The 17,483-nt window shown below is 31.6% G+C and overlaps 1 protein-coding gene across 2 annotated transcripts; it reads left to right on the forward strand.

The window, feature by feature from the left end:
- The first annotated feature begins 10,087 nt into the window (after positions 1 to 10,087).
- LOC123197138 (thioredoxin reductase NTRC) lies at positions 10,088 to 16,901 on the forward strand. Of its 2 annotated transcripts, XM_044611293.1 has the most exons (11): positions 10,088 to 10,344; positions 11,066 to 11,273; positions 11,379 to 11,484; positions 12,179 to 12,444; positions 13,403 to 13,682; positions 14,561 to 14,668; positions 15,700 to 15,786; positions 15,946 to 16,050; positions 16,130 to 16,260; positions 16,587 to 16,674; positions 16,789 to 16,901. In XM_044611293.1, exons 1-10 carry the CDS (start codon positions 10,197 to 10,199, stop codon positions 16,645 to 16,647), a joined length of 1,500 nt encoding a protein of 499 aa, XP_044467228.1. In that variant the 5' UTR covers positions 10,088 to 10,196; the 3' UTR covers positions 16,648 to 16,674; positions 16,789 to 16,901. The 2 variants fall into 2 exon arrangements, with proteins under 2 accessions (XP_044467228.1, XP_044467227.1); XM_044611292.1 differs by having other exon boundaries at positions 16,587 to 16,901.
- The last annotated feature ends 582 nt before the right edge of the window (positions 16,902 to 17,483 follow it).

Raw genomic sequence — 17,483 nt, forward strand, 5'->3', positions numbered from 1 at the left:
GATTAGAGAGAGAATGAAACATGTCTAGGATCACCAAAAGAGTTATAAAGATAAAATGGGGTGATACTTAGAATTTGATGAGGGTGATATGGCTTTTGTAAAAGTAGCCTTCTACTAGAATTTTGGATAAAGATTAGTTTTATGATGATTTCAGAAACTGCCAGTTTTTGGTAACAACATACACACATATGTGTGGCAAAGTAAGCGACCGTGTATTGTGTGTTTTAGTTTAAAAAAAAAAACTCCAAATGTTTTTGGCTAATGTTTTTCACCATTTGTTCCAGTCAATTAGAGAGAGACTTGAGAGTTTAAGTAAGCCTAAGAGTTAGAAGATAAACAAGAGTCAATAGAACCCACATTGCCATACGAAAATTTGCATATGGGCTTCGAAATAAAAGTACATACGGCGGTTATAAATTTCTTTGTAATGATTATAAATTCAAAGGATTTTTTGTTGAACATTTGGATCAATTTAATGGTACAATTGTATGGCTTATGGTGATTTTATTGATAAGGATAATTAATGGCTTTTGTGTGTGATTTTCAATATAATGAATTAGTTTAATTATGCATGTTTAATGTATTATTTATGATTGAAGTGTATTTGTGTGATAGTTTGATGAAAACTATTGATATTTAGAGGTTGAATGATTGCTAAAAGTATTGTGTTTGTAATAGCATGATCATGACAAAGAATTTTAGTAAAACGTTGATTTATTTATTGGATCAATTATGTGTTGTCATATTTGAGAAACTTGATGCTTTTGCATGTTGAGAGTGTTTTAGTAGTTTTGGGTAATATATGCTCACCTTAGGATGATCATACGACTAAGAAATATGAATACATAATTGTTGGAATTGTTTTGGTGGTCAAAAAATGGTAGAGGAAAGGAAAACAAAATTCTAGAAAACACAGAACACGTTACACACCTGTGTATGTTTTCAAACACTACTATGTATATTTAACGGAGAATAGTCCTCGTGTTATGTTAGGCCATAAATGTGTTAATTGAGAAATTGATACACATCCATATGGTATGAGACACATGGTCATATACGCCACCCTAGATTGCATGTTTGTGTTAAAAATTTATATGGTCATGTAAGTAGTATTCATACACCCTCATTATAATTAGGGAAAATGGAAAAGAAGGTTTAGGATGTCAGTAATGCTTATGCACAATGATGTTAACAACTATTTTATCCTTACGAGAAATGAATATGAGGAAAACCAAGGATAAGGCCTCAACAAAGGCAATATAAGATGAGCATTGTTATGGGTGTGTCTAATTATGTGGATAACGACATGAACCCAGACTAAAATGATTTCAAGTCAAAAATTGAAACGATGTGTTATTTTACTCTTACTAACAAGTTGTATGTAGTGTGTTTATTCCACTAAGCTTAGTGCAACATGGACTTGTCATTAAGCTACGTGCAGTGTGACTCATCACTAGGCGATATACAATGTGACTTATCACCAAGCTGAGTGTAGTGTAATTTATCACTAAGCTACATGCAAAGTGATTATGCCACAAGCTATATGTACTATGGTTGTGAAAGCATCGAGGCTAGTTGGTATGACCTTGGCTTAAAGCCTAACTGACATGTGTATAGGGTACAGTATATTGGTAACATATAGGATGTCATATGCTTTCACTAGGCAATTAGGGCACTGATATACATTGTTTGGTACTAGTTATTAGGAATTGTGTAAACATTAATGTTTGGGGCATAAGGTGTCACGATATTTGGATGGATATCTAAGGTGCTAGTGTAACATCCAAAACACCACAACTAGATAGGATACAAAGTGATTTGACTTATATTTTTGTTTTTTATCTATATGCATGGGATTAAGTGGTCACCTGCTTACTGAGTACATTTAACTAATCGTGTTCCTTTATGATTTTATAGATAGGATCATTGAATGGTAGGATTATAATAAAACAAGAAATTCAACTCGAAACATTATATGGATAGAGAACGTTTTAGTAATTTTCCTTTGTCGACATGTAATTTAGTGCATTTGTGTTAGACTTATTTAGTAATTGTTTTTACATTAAGTTTTCCTTCAGACATTAGCTTTAAATCGTTAAGGTAAGTACCCTAGAATCAATAGAATTTGACATTTGTGGATGTAATTTTATATTAATAATTAATAAATAATTTATTGTTATTCAACTCATATGTTGTCTATTTATATGATTGTGCGAATAACATGTCTTTAGAATAATAGAACTATGATGAAGAGATTAGATGACTAATCATAGAAACCTTATGTACATTTTTAGTGGTTATTCAAGAAATGTTCATGATCCTATCATTACAATGAATGAGGGCACATGTAATGATAATTGGATTATCAAAATGTTGAGCAACCCCATTAAAAGTCATAATAGTTCTCACATATCAAAGTTATTATAGACAGTTTAAGCAACAAATAGGTGCACATTATAAATGCGTTCATCATACTAACCTGACTAGAGGATATAAATATGGATAGTTGTTTCAGTATCTATGGAATAAAGCCTTTGAACACCACATGTGCATGTAATCTTTTGACTTAAGGTTATTAGACTATCGCATATAAAGATCAGTATAGTTTGATATCATCTAACATATCGGTGTAGTTGAGGTAACTATAAAAGTAATAATCGACTTTCTCATGCTCTTTCATCATCTCTATGAAAATCTCTCACACATCATGTGCACTAAGTCCTCTCCTAGGGTACTTGGGGAGCTGTTCTTTCACTTTGGCTCTTCTGAAAGGGATCTACTAGTGTTCGGCTAATAGGTCTTGAAAATGAACACATCAGTCCCATAAAACTCAACAGGTATAAGTAAAAACTTAACTTATAGTGATCAACTGCAAGGGTGGTCAATGTGGTTAGAGGGTATTTTATCTTTGTTTTACTTAGACTACTCCATTTTGTTTTAGAAAACATCTTTTGAGTTACCAAAATTAAGCTCTGATACCAACTTGTAACATCCCTCCTCAAAATTACTACTCTGTGAAGGAGAAATATTACGAATTAATATCCAGAGTGTCTATTTAAAAAAAAAAACTACTTTGAACTAAACTCATTACTGAAAGTATTTAGAAATTATTCTAAGAAAACTGAAAATTTGAAAGTGAACAAAAGATGTATATATTTCATATAAAAACTCAACTGAAAGCATTTGTAAATATGGAGTAATCATATAGAACTGTATAATCATCTCAAAAAGGTCAAAAGTCAACAAGAACATGCACTGTATGCATGTAACATAAACCAGAGATAATATGCTCTAATCGGATCTATCTTCGCTGACCTGACCTTGCCTCTTAGCTACCACGATCACTTGTACTTGAAATCATAAAAGAAAAGGAAATTAGAGATAAGAACACTCAGTAAGGGGAAAGAATTAAGTAAACTATCTCATTTCTTGTTCTAACTCATTTTCAGGACTCAATCTCACATCATAACCTCCATAAAAAATCGAAGGGATAATCTAGTTCATTTTTTACTATTTGGGTCATACTTTGTCCTATCGAATGTCTATTTGACACTTTTGGGAAGCTGACTATAGAGATTTGACATTTTTCTAAGCTCGATCTTTCTTTTTTTCTCTCATTACACCATTTCTAAATCTGAATTGAGTTCTTCTACAAGCTTGCTCTATTGCAAATGGACCCTACTATGGGTCTATGTCCTATTATGGACGTGTCTTATTATGCATGTGCTTTGCTATGAGCGGTGTAGTGTAAAGTGGCCCCTCATAGTTCATAGCAAGCATGCGTGCATTATATTTTACTAATCTTGCTTTCATATAAAACTATCCACAATCCATTAGACTATACTCTTGGGACGACCCTTGAATCTTGAGCCCCAAATTACTTTTCTTGCTCTTCTTTCTTTTCTTTTTCCCTTTTCTTTTTCTCCTCCTTTTTTTTCTTTCCAAAACTGTAAATCACTGTTCACGGGACTACTCACTTAATAGAGTAGTCTTTTTCGTCATGCAATTTAATAGTTTAAACGGTCTCTAATTCATACAAGCTATATATCATTGAAAAGAGGATTCAAAGAGCTTTCCAACAAGCTATAATAGTACTCATGATTCATCAAATAAGGCAGTCAAAACATGGGATGAAGTCAGTGGCAAAAAACTGTATTAACTATTTATTTGGTAAGGCAGTTTTTTTTGTTCATGCAATTTAATAGTCCAAATGGTCTCTAATTCATACAAGCTATATATCATTGAAAAGAGGATTCAACGAGCTTTCCAAAATTCTATAATAGCACTAATGATTCATCATATAAGGTAACCAAAACATGGGATGAATTCAGTGGCAAAAAACTGTATTCACTGTTTATTTGGTATGACAGTTTTTTTTGTTCATGCAATTTAACAGTCTAAATGCTCTCTAATTCATACAAGCTATATATCATTGAAAAAAGGATTGAAATATTCTCCACGCTTTACAGTAGAAGATGGAATGGTTTGGAGTAATCATTTCACCCTCAATTTTATTGGATTTGTATAAGGGGTGAGTACAAGCAGACCCTTTTGGATGACCTAACCGTGTGCAGTACAAACCAACTGCAAGTACATACAACTATTAATTTATTATTTAATCTTGAGTAACAATAACAAATTAACCAATTAATGTTATATTATCCATGTATGCCAGAGGAGGATTGATTGGAAAATTCTTTATCGTAGTCAAGTCAACCATGCGTACCCCCTTGATAGACTACAAAATAATGATTTTGAAATTATTAATGATCAGTATATATGAATATTTATATACTAATTATAATGGATATACCTCATCTTGGTTTGCATCGGAAACATGTAAGTCCTCCTCTTGTGAACTAATATTCATTACTCTTTTGTTAGAGCTAGGGATATTAACAAATAACCATAATTGCCCATCTTGAAAATGAGACAAAAAAAAATTTAGATAAACATAATAATTTGAAAGACAAATTGATCAATGACATTTCATCAAAAAAACACACTATCTCTATGGTCGAGGAAAGACAAATTGTTGGAGCTAGGGACATGAAGGTTACTTCATAACAGGAGGCTGAATAGACTTCTCAAGTGTCGTAGAAGTACCAATTGGTATATCTGAAGGTGACATTACTGGAGAAACCCTATCTCTTGTCGAGGGAGGCATCGAAGACGATGAGGAGGAATGCAAATCCGACATACATGTGTACTCACAAATGTTCGCATACCATGGTCTAGCTTTTTCAATCGGAGACGGACGAAGCAGGAATTTGACATCATCTTATTCATTAAGATATATAATTCAACATAATTGTAATATGCAATGAATCAATTAACTTAATGATTAACGATTACATATCTGATCACCGGTGAAAATAGTGCCTATATGACTCCAAGTACAAACATCCCGAGTAGGTCGCCTAAACATCCGTGGAGACGCATGAATATCAATCATATCAACCTAACCATACAGGGTGTTCAGCGTCTCATATATCCAATACTGTAATATAACTATTAATGATTAAAAAAATCAACTCGTATTTTTGCTAATTAATATATATAATCAATAAATATAAACTTACCTGAAATGCAAAAGGAAATCTGTAAAGGTTATATTTACACATTTCAGACATTTATCTAGAACAAACTTTGTCACTCGCCTACGACATCAATTCATACATTTGCTACACTGTAATGCCCTAAAGGTAGGAATTAAACCCATCCAGATGATCAATCAACTGTAAGTATTCGATAGATACTTTCTTTCATCGATTATTCTCTAATAACACCATATGTAGACAATACAGTAAGACCATCTTGATGGCATCAATATCATCATCTCCCTCATGGCCTAGCCAAAAAAACACACTCGATGTCATGATACTACACCTTTGGATAGCCTCGAAAGTAGGTATCTCTGATCCTATGTTTGGATGAGCGAGAAATATATAAGGAAAGTGCAGTGAGTTGACTAAATGATAGCCTTGTCATCAAGGAAAACTTGAACGGGCTAAATCTCACGTCAACCTTGTTAACCCTAAAACATAACTCATATCTGACAGAGGGCCTATCATAGGAGAAATGCATATACTAACACTTTAAAAAATTTGATATTGGGTAGATGAAGGAGATGCTTGAAACATGTCCTTTCAAATAGTCGAAACTGATTTGGGGTCAGTGTTGATCTAATCTTGGACATGGGGATGTGTTATACACGACATATAACCTCTGCTCAGAAGTATCCTGACTTGTCGGGAATTCATAGCTCGCCTTCGACATGTTTCCTTTTATGAGAAGTATCATACAAAAAATTTTGAAAATTGATAAGAATTTCATATAAAACAGATATATAAACAAATGTGGAAATGACAAATAAAAAAACATAGAAAGATAAAAAATGGAAAAACAATCAAAACATAAATAAAATTTGAAATCTACACGTTGAAATACCCTAGAATATCAACAATCAAAAAATGATTCAAAAATTCGAAAAGTACGGGTCTATACTTTTTAGAAATGACAAAAATCTGAAAAATAAAACTGAAATTTGAATTCTATACTTGAAATCCTCTAAAATATCAATAATCCAAAAATCACTCAGAAATTTAAAGAATACGAATCGATATATCTTAAAATGGTGAACATTGAAAAAATGGAAATGAAATTCAAATTCTATATGTCGAAATTCAAATTCAAATTCTATAACTCAAATGGTGAAAATAAAAAAAAAGTGGAACTAAAATTCGAATTCTATACGCTGAAATACCTTAGAATGACAAAAATAAAAAAATCCTTCGAAAATATGAAAAATATAAGTCAATATATCCTAAAATGGCAAAATTCGAAAAAAAATTGAAATTTGAATTCTATGTGTTGAAATACCCTAAAATGTCAACAATTGAAAAATCACTCGAAAATATAAAAATACAAGTTTATATATTTTAAAATGGTAAAATTCAAAAAAACAAAACTGAAATTAGAATTCTATGCATTGAAATACCCTAAAATATCAATAATCAAGAAATCGCTCAAAAATCTGAAAAATATGAGCCAATATATTCTAAAATGGTGAAAAATAAAAAAACGAAACTAAAATTCGAATTCTATACGTTTAAATACTCTAAAATGTTAATAATCAAGAAATCAATCGAAAATCTAAAAAATACGAGTCGACTTATCCTAAAATGGCGAAAATCAAAAAAATGAAACTGAAATTCGAATTCTGTACGTTGAAATACCCTAAAATGTTAACAATCGACAAATCGTTCGAAAATCTAAAAATATAAGTTAATATATCCTAAAATGAGAAAATTCGAAAAAACAGAACTAAAATTCGAATTTTATGCCTTAAAATACCCTAAAATATCAATAATCGAAAAATCATTCAGAAATATGAAAATATGAGTCAATATATCATAAAATGATGAAATTCAAAAAAACGGAAATGAAATTCGAATTCTATACGTTGAAATACTCTAAAATGTCAACAATCGAAAAATCATTCAGAAATTTGAAAAATACAAGTCGATATATCCTACAATGATGAAATTCAAAAAACCAAAACTGAGATTTGAATTCTATGTGTTGAAATTCCCTAGAATATCAACAATCGAGGAATCGCTTGAAAATCTGAAAAATACGAGTCTATATATCTTAAAATGACGAAATTCCAAAAAACGAAATTAAATTTGGAATTTTATACGTTGAAATACCTTAGAATTTCAACAATCAGGAAATCACTCAGAAATTTTAAAAATACAAGTCGATATATCCTAAAACAGAGAAAAAAGAAAAAATGTAACTAAAATTCGAAAACTAAACATTAAAATACCCTAGAAATGAAAAAATCGAAATATCGATAAAAAATTTCGTCATTACATTGTAAAATGCGCCTAAAAAAACATAAAAATAAAAAACCGAATGTCAAATTCAAAAACCACATATCGAAAACTCCTAAAATAGGAAAAACATATATGAAATTCGAAAACTACAAGTTGAAAAACCCTAGATGTGAAAAATATCAATTTACCCCCTTAGAAAATTTCTATTGGAACAGGTCCAATATTTTTCTCTTGCCCCCTAGCAATTTTCTAATCTTTTAGAGCTCCTGCAGGTCTAAAAAAATCAATTTCCCCCTAACCTACGATTTTCACTACATTAGCCCACAGTTTCATATAAAATTTCACAAAGACCCCCAGTGAACTACCCCCTCTTTCCTAGGTCCCTAATATTTTGAAAAAGCTAACTTTCTCCCAACCCACGGGTGATCTCTCCTGCCCGTGGGAGAATTCATTCAGTTCGTGGGATTCACTGTTCTCTTAGACCCGAGCATTGGTAATTCTAACACATTTTTGGCCCAAAAATTGTCCTTTCTCCCTCTAATTTCAACATAAATCAAACCTACATATCCTATAACATAAAACCCCTCAAGAACAACCAATAATCAAAACATTTTATACATTATCCAAAATCAGAACACTAAAATTTCAAACCTCAAAATCTCCCTCAAATCTTAATAATTTTAATAATAAATTGATTCAAACAAGAGTAGGGAAGATGTATCTTCTTTGTCATTTTTGGTTGCCCAAAAACATGAAATGTCGATGGAATTTTTTCATCCGTGGAAGCCCCGTGGGAAATGCGTGGGAGAGAATTTTTCTTTGATTTCAACAATGAAACGTGTGGAAAATTTGGGGGAAAATCAATAAAAGTTCTTGGTTTTTATATAGGCGTAATTTCATCATTTCACAAAACTAGGACATTTCCGTTTCTTCTTAGTAGTTTTGAATAATTTCGTTTAAATTCCTTAATTTTAGACATTTAATTTAATTTTCCTATTTTATATCATAAAATCCCCATAATCTCATAAAATATTTTTCTTTAATTATTTTGTTATTTTAAAGCCATAGATATTTTTATTTAATTGTCATGTTATTTTTAGAAACATAAAATATCATAAAATGTCATAATAATATTTGAAAATAAATCAAAACATTTTTAAAATTTATATTCTTAAAAAACCCGACTTAACCATGCCTACCCAGTTCCTACCCACGTTTACTTTTTCTTAAAAAAATCGCAATATTTTGTTTTTTACTGATTTGATCTCAAAACCAAGTATTTTTCCCTCTAATATAAATAAATCATTCATATGATTAAATTAATTACAAAACAACATCAAAAACTACATATTCTTACAATTACCTCATCACTACATAGAAATTTCAAAATTTAATCTCAAATCTTCAAATAATATAATAAAATGTTATTTACTTGGATTAAAATGGCTTTGATGTAGAATTTATTTGATTTTGAACTAATTTTTAGATGAAAATATAAATGAAAATAAGCTTGAAAGGTTAAAAATGAGATCAAACTCGTATAAAATTAGAGAGCGTTTGGTTTGAAGGATATTTTAGTACTGAAATTGAGATTTTGAAGATAAAATATATTAAAAATTACTAAGTATAAATTATTACTATATTTGATAAAAATTGGAAGGAATAAATAATTTTCATAATTTTTTTATTATTCTAAAATCTTTTGGTTTAGAGAATGTTTTATTACTAAAATGAAAAGATTACTTTGAGGATGACATATATAAATTATTACTATATTTGATAAAAATAAGTAAATATAAATAATTATTGTATTTGATTAGAGATAATAAACGAATTATAGTATATTATTTTATTTAAATACCCTTAGATTTAATTATTTAAAAATATTTTTATGTTATTTGTTATATTAATTAAAAATAGAACTATTTTTACTCTAAAAAAATTAATAAATAAAGATATAATTATAATAAAATCAAAATACAGAGATGATAATCAAATTATCGCTTATATTACTTGTTACATCATTATTAGTAATAAAAAATTATTAAAATTTTTTATTATTTATCAAATAAAATAATATAAACAATAAATTACAAAAATAATCTTTATAACTCTTTAATCACACCCCTTGTTAGAGTTTTAACTATACCTATATAATATAAAAATCGATTTAAAATTGTACAACATAATTAAAATATGATTAAATTAATTAATTTTCCAGTAGATTACCTTTAACAGGACTTATAAACATAAAATTGTATGGTCTTAAACAAAATGGCTACCCCTACATAGATTGGCATAGGCATCGGAATTGGGACCGTGCCAACTCGCACTCATCACCAGCACCGAGTTGCCATGTCCTCACTCTCGCTTTGTCCACCTCACCCTCCTAACTATCTCCTCCTCAACTCTTCGTCCACTCGCCGACGTCTCAACTCACTCCCCACACCAATTCTCCGTCTCAGAGCTTCTTCTGTCGACACCGACGCTCCTTCCGTTCCAGGTATATCTCAAATCTTTTGTAAAATATTTCTGTGAATATGCTTAATAGTTTGAGTAATGTATTAAATAATTTATGAGGATCTCATTTAATCTTTAAAGTTTAATATAGGAGTTAGAATGTAAGAATTTATGACATTTGAGGAACTTCTTTATTCAACTATGGGTTGCTAGGTTTATTTAGTGTACGGATAACTTAAATTTATGAAAATGGAGGTTGTGATAATTGGAATTCTATCAGTTCTGGTTATTAAAATACAGATGAGGAATTTCATGGAACTTCTTGAAGTTTTTTCTTTGGTCAATTTAGAGGATGTTGATGATGATTTTACTATTGTAAGGGAAGTTTCACTAATATTGCAATAATTGGGGTCTACTGATTATTAAGCTGGACGGTTGAATGAAGATTGTCCAAGGATTTATTCTGTCAGTTATTCTCTTCTGTGAATTTTTGAAATTAGGAATAATGCAAATTAATTAGTCAATGCCTATTGTTTCCTTTGTTTTAGCCGAAATAACATCAACTTTGGTGTATGTATGGTTATAATTCTTATTCAGTTATTTCTCTACTTCGATGGCATCCATTTTCTTCCTCAACATGTGCTTTTAGGTTTCTATGTTGATTTCTAGTGTCTGATGGCTAGAATGAATTTGATTATGTTGCTTGTAATAGTTGTAGTATAGTATTGAGATTTTTCTTACTTGTTTTTTTTTTCTTCTTGTAGGTAAAGGTGTTGAGAATGTGGTAATAATAGGTTCAGGTCCCGCAGGATATACAGCTGCAATATATGCAGCTCGTGCCAATTTAAAGCCTGTAGTGTTTGAGGGATATCAAGTAGGTGGTGTTCCAGGTGGACAGTTGATGACAACCACTGAAGTGGAGAACTTTCCAGGTTTTCCAGGTGGTATAACTGGTCCAGATTTGATGGAAAGGTAATGAATAAAAAGGATTTTTCTCCTCACTAGTTCTTGTACGTAAAAATAATCTTGTAACTTCCAGGATTGTGGGATAGGATGCTGACTTTGTTTGCTGCCCAGGATGCGACGGCAAGCTGAACGCTGGGGTGCAGAAATGTACCAGGAAGACATTGAGTATGTTGACGTTAAGAACAGTCCTTTCACTGTGAAAAGTAGTGAGCGTAAGGTGATACATTGTTTTGCTGCATTTTCTTCTTTCGTCAATTTTCTAATGAAGTGGTTGCATAATATTGAAACACATTTTATATAAATATTAATAATTTGGCCTGAACTTTTGCCCTTAATTTGACTACTGTTGTCATTTTCAGTGTTGAACCTTTGATTTACTAGTTGAACTAAACACCAAGTTACTGACTATTTTCTTTCACACCAAGTTTTCACTGAAAATTACTTTTGCCTCGCTTACGATATAAATTATCTGCATTATATACTTCCCTTTCATTTTTAGGACCGTGCTAGTGATATTTGTCACCCTCTATTATTCGTTACACTTCCATGTGAAAAAATGCATTTGTAGGACCTTTAAATGATATGTGGCACACTTGTGTGTATGGATGTCTTATATACAAGTGTCACTAGTATTCTTTCGTTTCTTGCTTTTATTACAAGTACAACCCAACTATATTAGTCATTTTATCTTTAATTGTACCTTTATTTTAATAGTTTTTAAGAGTTGATGATAAAGACATAAAAGGAGGGTTTGCTTTTTCCTTGTTTCAAATCTTAGATTACCTTGCCGCCAAGGTCTTTTGTGATGTTGATGGCCTAAATCAGTTGTTAATCAATCTTTGAAATGATTAAATTGGTCCATATGGTTTTATGAATAGTTTTTTTTTTTTTTTGCTTTTATTCACGTTTAGGTTCAGTGCCACAGCCTCGTTTATGCTACAGGAGCCACAGCAAAAAGGCTCAGGTTGCCTCGTGAGGATGAATTTTGGAGTAGAGGGATAAGTGCTTGTGCGATATGTGATGGAGCATCTCCACTATTTAAGGGGCAAGTTCTTGCTGTCATTGGAGGAGGAGATACAGCAACAGAGGAAGCAATATACTTGACGAAGTATGCTCGTCATGTTCATTTACTCGTACGTAAGGATCAACTAAGGGCATCAAAAGCAATGCAAGATAGGTTAGTTGTTATGAAACTCATTTCTTCATCCTGTTTTCCATACTTTTATTTTGAGGTTGTTAAAGTTCATTTCTTTTTTTTCTTAGGATTGCTGCTTCATTGTTGCAAAGACTTATTTGTCCATAAAACTGGATTAGCGGTGCTGTTTTTGACGTGATAGACATTGGCTTAAATTTCTCAATTCCTCTTAGTCAGATTTTCCCTTTTATTATATAAAATAATCTGCGTACATTAATTTGTTTTTTTCTGATGCTGACTCTTTTATGGAAAATTATGTCTGAATCAATTTTTGTTTTTTCTTGCCCCTTTCTGGAGTTTGGCTCTATTGTATCACTATCGAGATATGCTCATGGCCATAAACATTACAGACAATGGGATATTTCAATGAGTGTGTATTATGAAACAGGTTGTTGTAAAACCATATTTTTAATATTTGCTTGCATAAATTAGCTTGCATAATGGTAAGAAAACTTGTTGCAAGTCTATTTGTGAATACTCAATAGTCTTTAGGCCTTCAGGTGAAAGAGCCCAAGTTTGTTCAAGTTGATTCTGTTTTTGAATATGACCCTTTCCAACAGAAGGTGGAAATATTTGCCTTTGATACAAAAAGTTATCAGAGATCATGCTATAATCTTTCCTGACCCTTGTGCTATTGATGCAAAAACTCTCCCTTAAAATGCTTGCATCAGTTAGGACAGGGAAGTGTATATTATAGAGGATAGAACCAATCAACCAGAACATGTTAAACTTCATGGTGTTTTCACTTATTTTTTCGTTTGTTACTACCGTTATTTATTTATATATTTTTTGAACTTTTTTCATGGTATTTCCTTTCTCCTCTTTTATTCTCTATGGCAGCCTTCATAATGATGAATTAGATACTAATGAACAATTTGTATGTTGTGTTTTCAACTCCCTGAATGTTTGTTTAACAGGTTGATTATCGCGAATGTTTCAGAGTGTTCAATAATCCAAATATCACTGTGCACTTCAATACCGAGACTGTTGACATTGTTAGCAATACAAAAGGCCAAATGTCTGGCATCTTACTCAGAAAAGTTGATACTGGTGAAGAATCTGTGCTTGAGGCAAAAGGCTTATTTTATGGTATAGGTCATTCACCAAATAGCCATTTGTTGGAGGGACAAGTTGAACTGGATAGCGCAGGTTATGTAGTTGTTGAGGAGGGTACTGCAAAAACTTCTGTTGAAGGTGTATTTGCAGCTGGAGATGTGCAGGTAATCATGTCAAATATTTATTTAATGAGGGCAGTTTAGTATTTTGCTGGGGCTGTCAAGGGCTATTGTGTGCTCCAAATATTTTACTCAGGCTTACAGTCTCACATTGACATGATCCTACTCGTGACCATAATTGATGCTTAGAAATATGATAGTTTGATTATGATGCATTAACTGTATTTTCGAATTCTATGTTGTTGGCATTGTGTGCTACATTTTTCTTGGTGAATTTCTTGTTTATAATGGATAAAGTTGATGAGATATATGCTATTCAGGAAAATAAATTCTTTCAATTTGAAAAGTATTTAGCATAAACTTTGGTGGAAATGATGCTTCTGAACAATAAATAAATAATCTTTGTTGTTTGCAGATTTCACTAGTAACTTGGGGTTAATTAGAATGTTTGGACGATTCATTGGTTTTATTAAATCTGATTTATATGTGATGATGAGTTATTATTCTGAACATAAAGTTTGGTATATTCAATTTATTCTGAAATTTCAGTTGGCTTGATTGAATAGATTAGATGGTCATTTCTCCAGATATTTTATAGTGTCCTTTTTGCTGTATATGTTTCACTGTGCATGTGGATTTACTTGGTAGTAAATTTTAAGGAATAGATTTCGTATCTATTCTTATTTTTTAAGCTGTGAAACACTGAAATTCAATCATGGGAAAATCATTTACTTTTCATGGTTTAAAATAGCCAAAATATTTATGTGGGATATTGATAACGTGCAAGCAGTTCAATAATAAATGATAATGGTTATTTGAATTCTTCTGGAAAGTTCAGTGAAAAGTTTTATATGTTGCATGTTTGTAAAAGCCCATGTATTTTATTGATTTTCTATCAATTCAGTTGCCTTTTTACTGTGTAGGACCATGAATGGAGACAAGCCATAACGGCTGCTGGATCGGGATGTGTTGCTGCTTTGTCTGTTGAGAGGTACCTTGTGAGGAGTAATCTCCTCATTGAGTTTCACCAGGTAGCTAACTTTCTAAAACAATCCAACTCATTCTACTCTCCTTATTCTAGTGATATATTATTATTTTTGCAGTTTGTCATATGACTTTGAGTTAATTTAAGAGTCTGTTTAACTCCTTGACTAGCATTGCTTAGTTGCTTGTAACGACATTGTTTATTAATTGATAACCTAGATGGAGCATTTCGATACATTATGATAATAACTATGATTGTTCATATAAATTCATCTAAAATGTTTTAAGTGCTGTAGTCTTATCAACTCATTCATAAATGAAATATTGTTGCAGCAAATAAAATCTAACTACTTTTCTACTGGCCACTGCATTGAATTTTGCAACACTGCTGAAAATATAACTTCCTGTGTTCTTTCTTTACTGAGGACTGGAAGGAATGCTACAGGAACTCCTGGTCTATATTAGAAACGTTTGCTGCATGACAAAGCTGTTAATTTTGAGTAAAATAGGAGTATAAATGGGAAATAAGTTTCATGGAAGTATATGTGCAGGGTATAATAGAATTAGCATGCCATAAACAGAGGCAGATTTCAATCACTCTTGCCTTTGAAAATTATATTTTATGTTGTACATAGGATCTCAGGAATTGCTTTGACGATTTTGTTGAATTAGTGAAGGAAAAAAAAGCCGTTCAGTGCATCATATATGCATGTGAGACTTGTAAATATAGCTTATTCCATATTACTCTCATATTTGTGATAGATTGTACTTTCTATGTCAAAGACACTTCAAAATAATTATGAATTAAAATTAACTGTCTCTTATCCCCAAAAAAAGTAAAAAATGACATCTAAAAAGGAAAAGGTTTTTCTACCATACCTGTACAGAATAAATTGACTTTTTAGTGAAATGTTCGGTTCTTTGAAGGTGAAGTAAATCTTTGAAAGTTGAAATGCACAGCAACAAATATTTATAAATTGTTAAATTTTGACTATGGATGTATAGTTATGTGTACTGTTGGGCTTTGTACCATAATCCAATCCTAACTTAAATTCCTTCATGTATTATTATTTGACAGCCTCAAACTGAAGAACCTAAGAAGGAACTCACGGACAGAGATGTTCAAGAAGGATTTGACATATCATGTACAAAGCATAAGGGCCAGGTACGTGTTAATTATCTGAAGATGCTAGCATTAATATGAAGATCTCTTCAGCTCTTTTTCACATCTTTTCTAATGGCATCATCTTGATTTTGGGTTTTCTTTTAAAGCCTAATTCTAGACTTCTATATTTCGAAATTTTTTTTTTTCCCTCTTCCACAGTATGCTCTTCGAAAATTGTACCATGAAAGTCCAAGGCTTATATGTGTACTCTATACTGCACCAACCTGTGGTCCATGTAGGACATTAAAGCCAATTCTTAGCAAGGTATGTTAAGATATTGTAACTATTTTTTTTAATGACCAAGTAATTTGCATAACATTTGCTCAACTTTCACGGATGGCAGGTGATAGATGAATTTGATCAGACTGTCCATTTTGTTGAAATTGATATTGAGGAAGATCCAGAGATAGCAGAAGCTGCTGGAATTATGGGTACGCCATGTGTGCAGTTCTTTAAGAGCAAAGAGATGATCAGGTCAGCCAAACTTTGTTGTTTCTTATTATGCTGACTCATGCTTGTTTTGTGTCTTTGCCCCAGTGCATGTATGTAAACTTGATAAATCAAATATCTTTTTGATGGCATAGTGGAATGCTGTAACTGTTGCCCATTAAGATTCCTCAGTTTATATAGTAATTACTAATTAACATAAAAAATATTTGCTTCAAACTTGATTGAAATGGAATTCAGGGATATATTGCCATTCCATTTGACTTTTCACTGTTAAAGAAATATCTTGAATATTTTATATATTTTGACTTGCATGGTAGTATGTTCAACTGTTCTATGCTCTGGTAATGCAGGTCTGTATCAGGGGTCAAAATGAAGAAAGAGTACAGAGAATTCATTGAAGCAAATAAATGAGAAATTAAAATTCAATTTTAGCTGATGGTATCATTTTGTCATTCAATTTTTTTCTTTCCATACTTGATAGTTGAATAATGCCTTCTATTTTTACAATAATTTCTTTTGTCAATCAGTTAACACTTTTGATTACACATGCAGAGTTGCAAATGCATTGTTACAGGTTTTGGTTGTCGAATCTTGTATTTTTATCAACCTGTATATTTGCTGTGTTCAGACTTCAGCTAGTTAAATCAATTCACATATTGAGTACATTCTAGTGACAGATAAATTGTTAGCCTCTTTGTCGAATTAAAGTCCTGTGCTTCCAGATTCTTTTCGGATTATTTAACCCTGTTTTAGTAACCAGTCCAGTTCATCGAATTTTAAGATAATGGAATAGAAAACATTACCGAAGAGGGATGATACAGAACTCATAGGATGAAAATCGAATATGTAATAACAAATCACTCAAGTTTATTGGCATTCGTGGTACAACATTGCTTTCATTCTATCAAAGGGGTGAAGATGATTATAGAATGCAGAATTCAAAGACGGTGCCCATATCAGGACTTATCAACAGGGAAAATAATTGGTTGAATGAATTGTGCGACATCATCGATTTGAAGAAGGTAAAAAGTTTAGTTAATAGTGATGACAGTTTGCCCTTGTACCCCAATAAAGCAAAGAAGGTGAGTTTGCAAGCAAATAGTAAGCATGCAAGGGCGAATAAATCCCGCCACTTGGAATGGAGTTCCATTGCGAATACTTTTTGGAGAGCTTGGTCGCCAGGAAAGAGAGAATCAAACTCAAGCCCTAACATGTCATTCTTGTATTGCCCCTACGGTACAACAAAT

Source organism: Mangifera indica, chromosome 15 (assembly GCF_011075055.1).
Source record: "Mangifera indica cultivar Alphonso chromosome 15, CATAS_Mindica_2.1, whole genome shotgun sequence".
NCBI classification, from domain to species: Eukaryota; Viridiplantae; Streptophyta; class Magnoliopsida; order Sapindales; family Anacardiaceae; genus Mangifera; species Mangifera indica.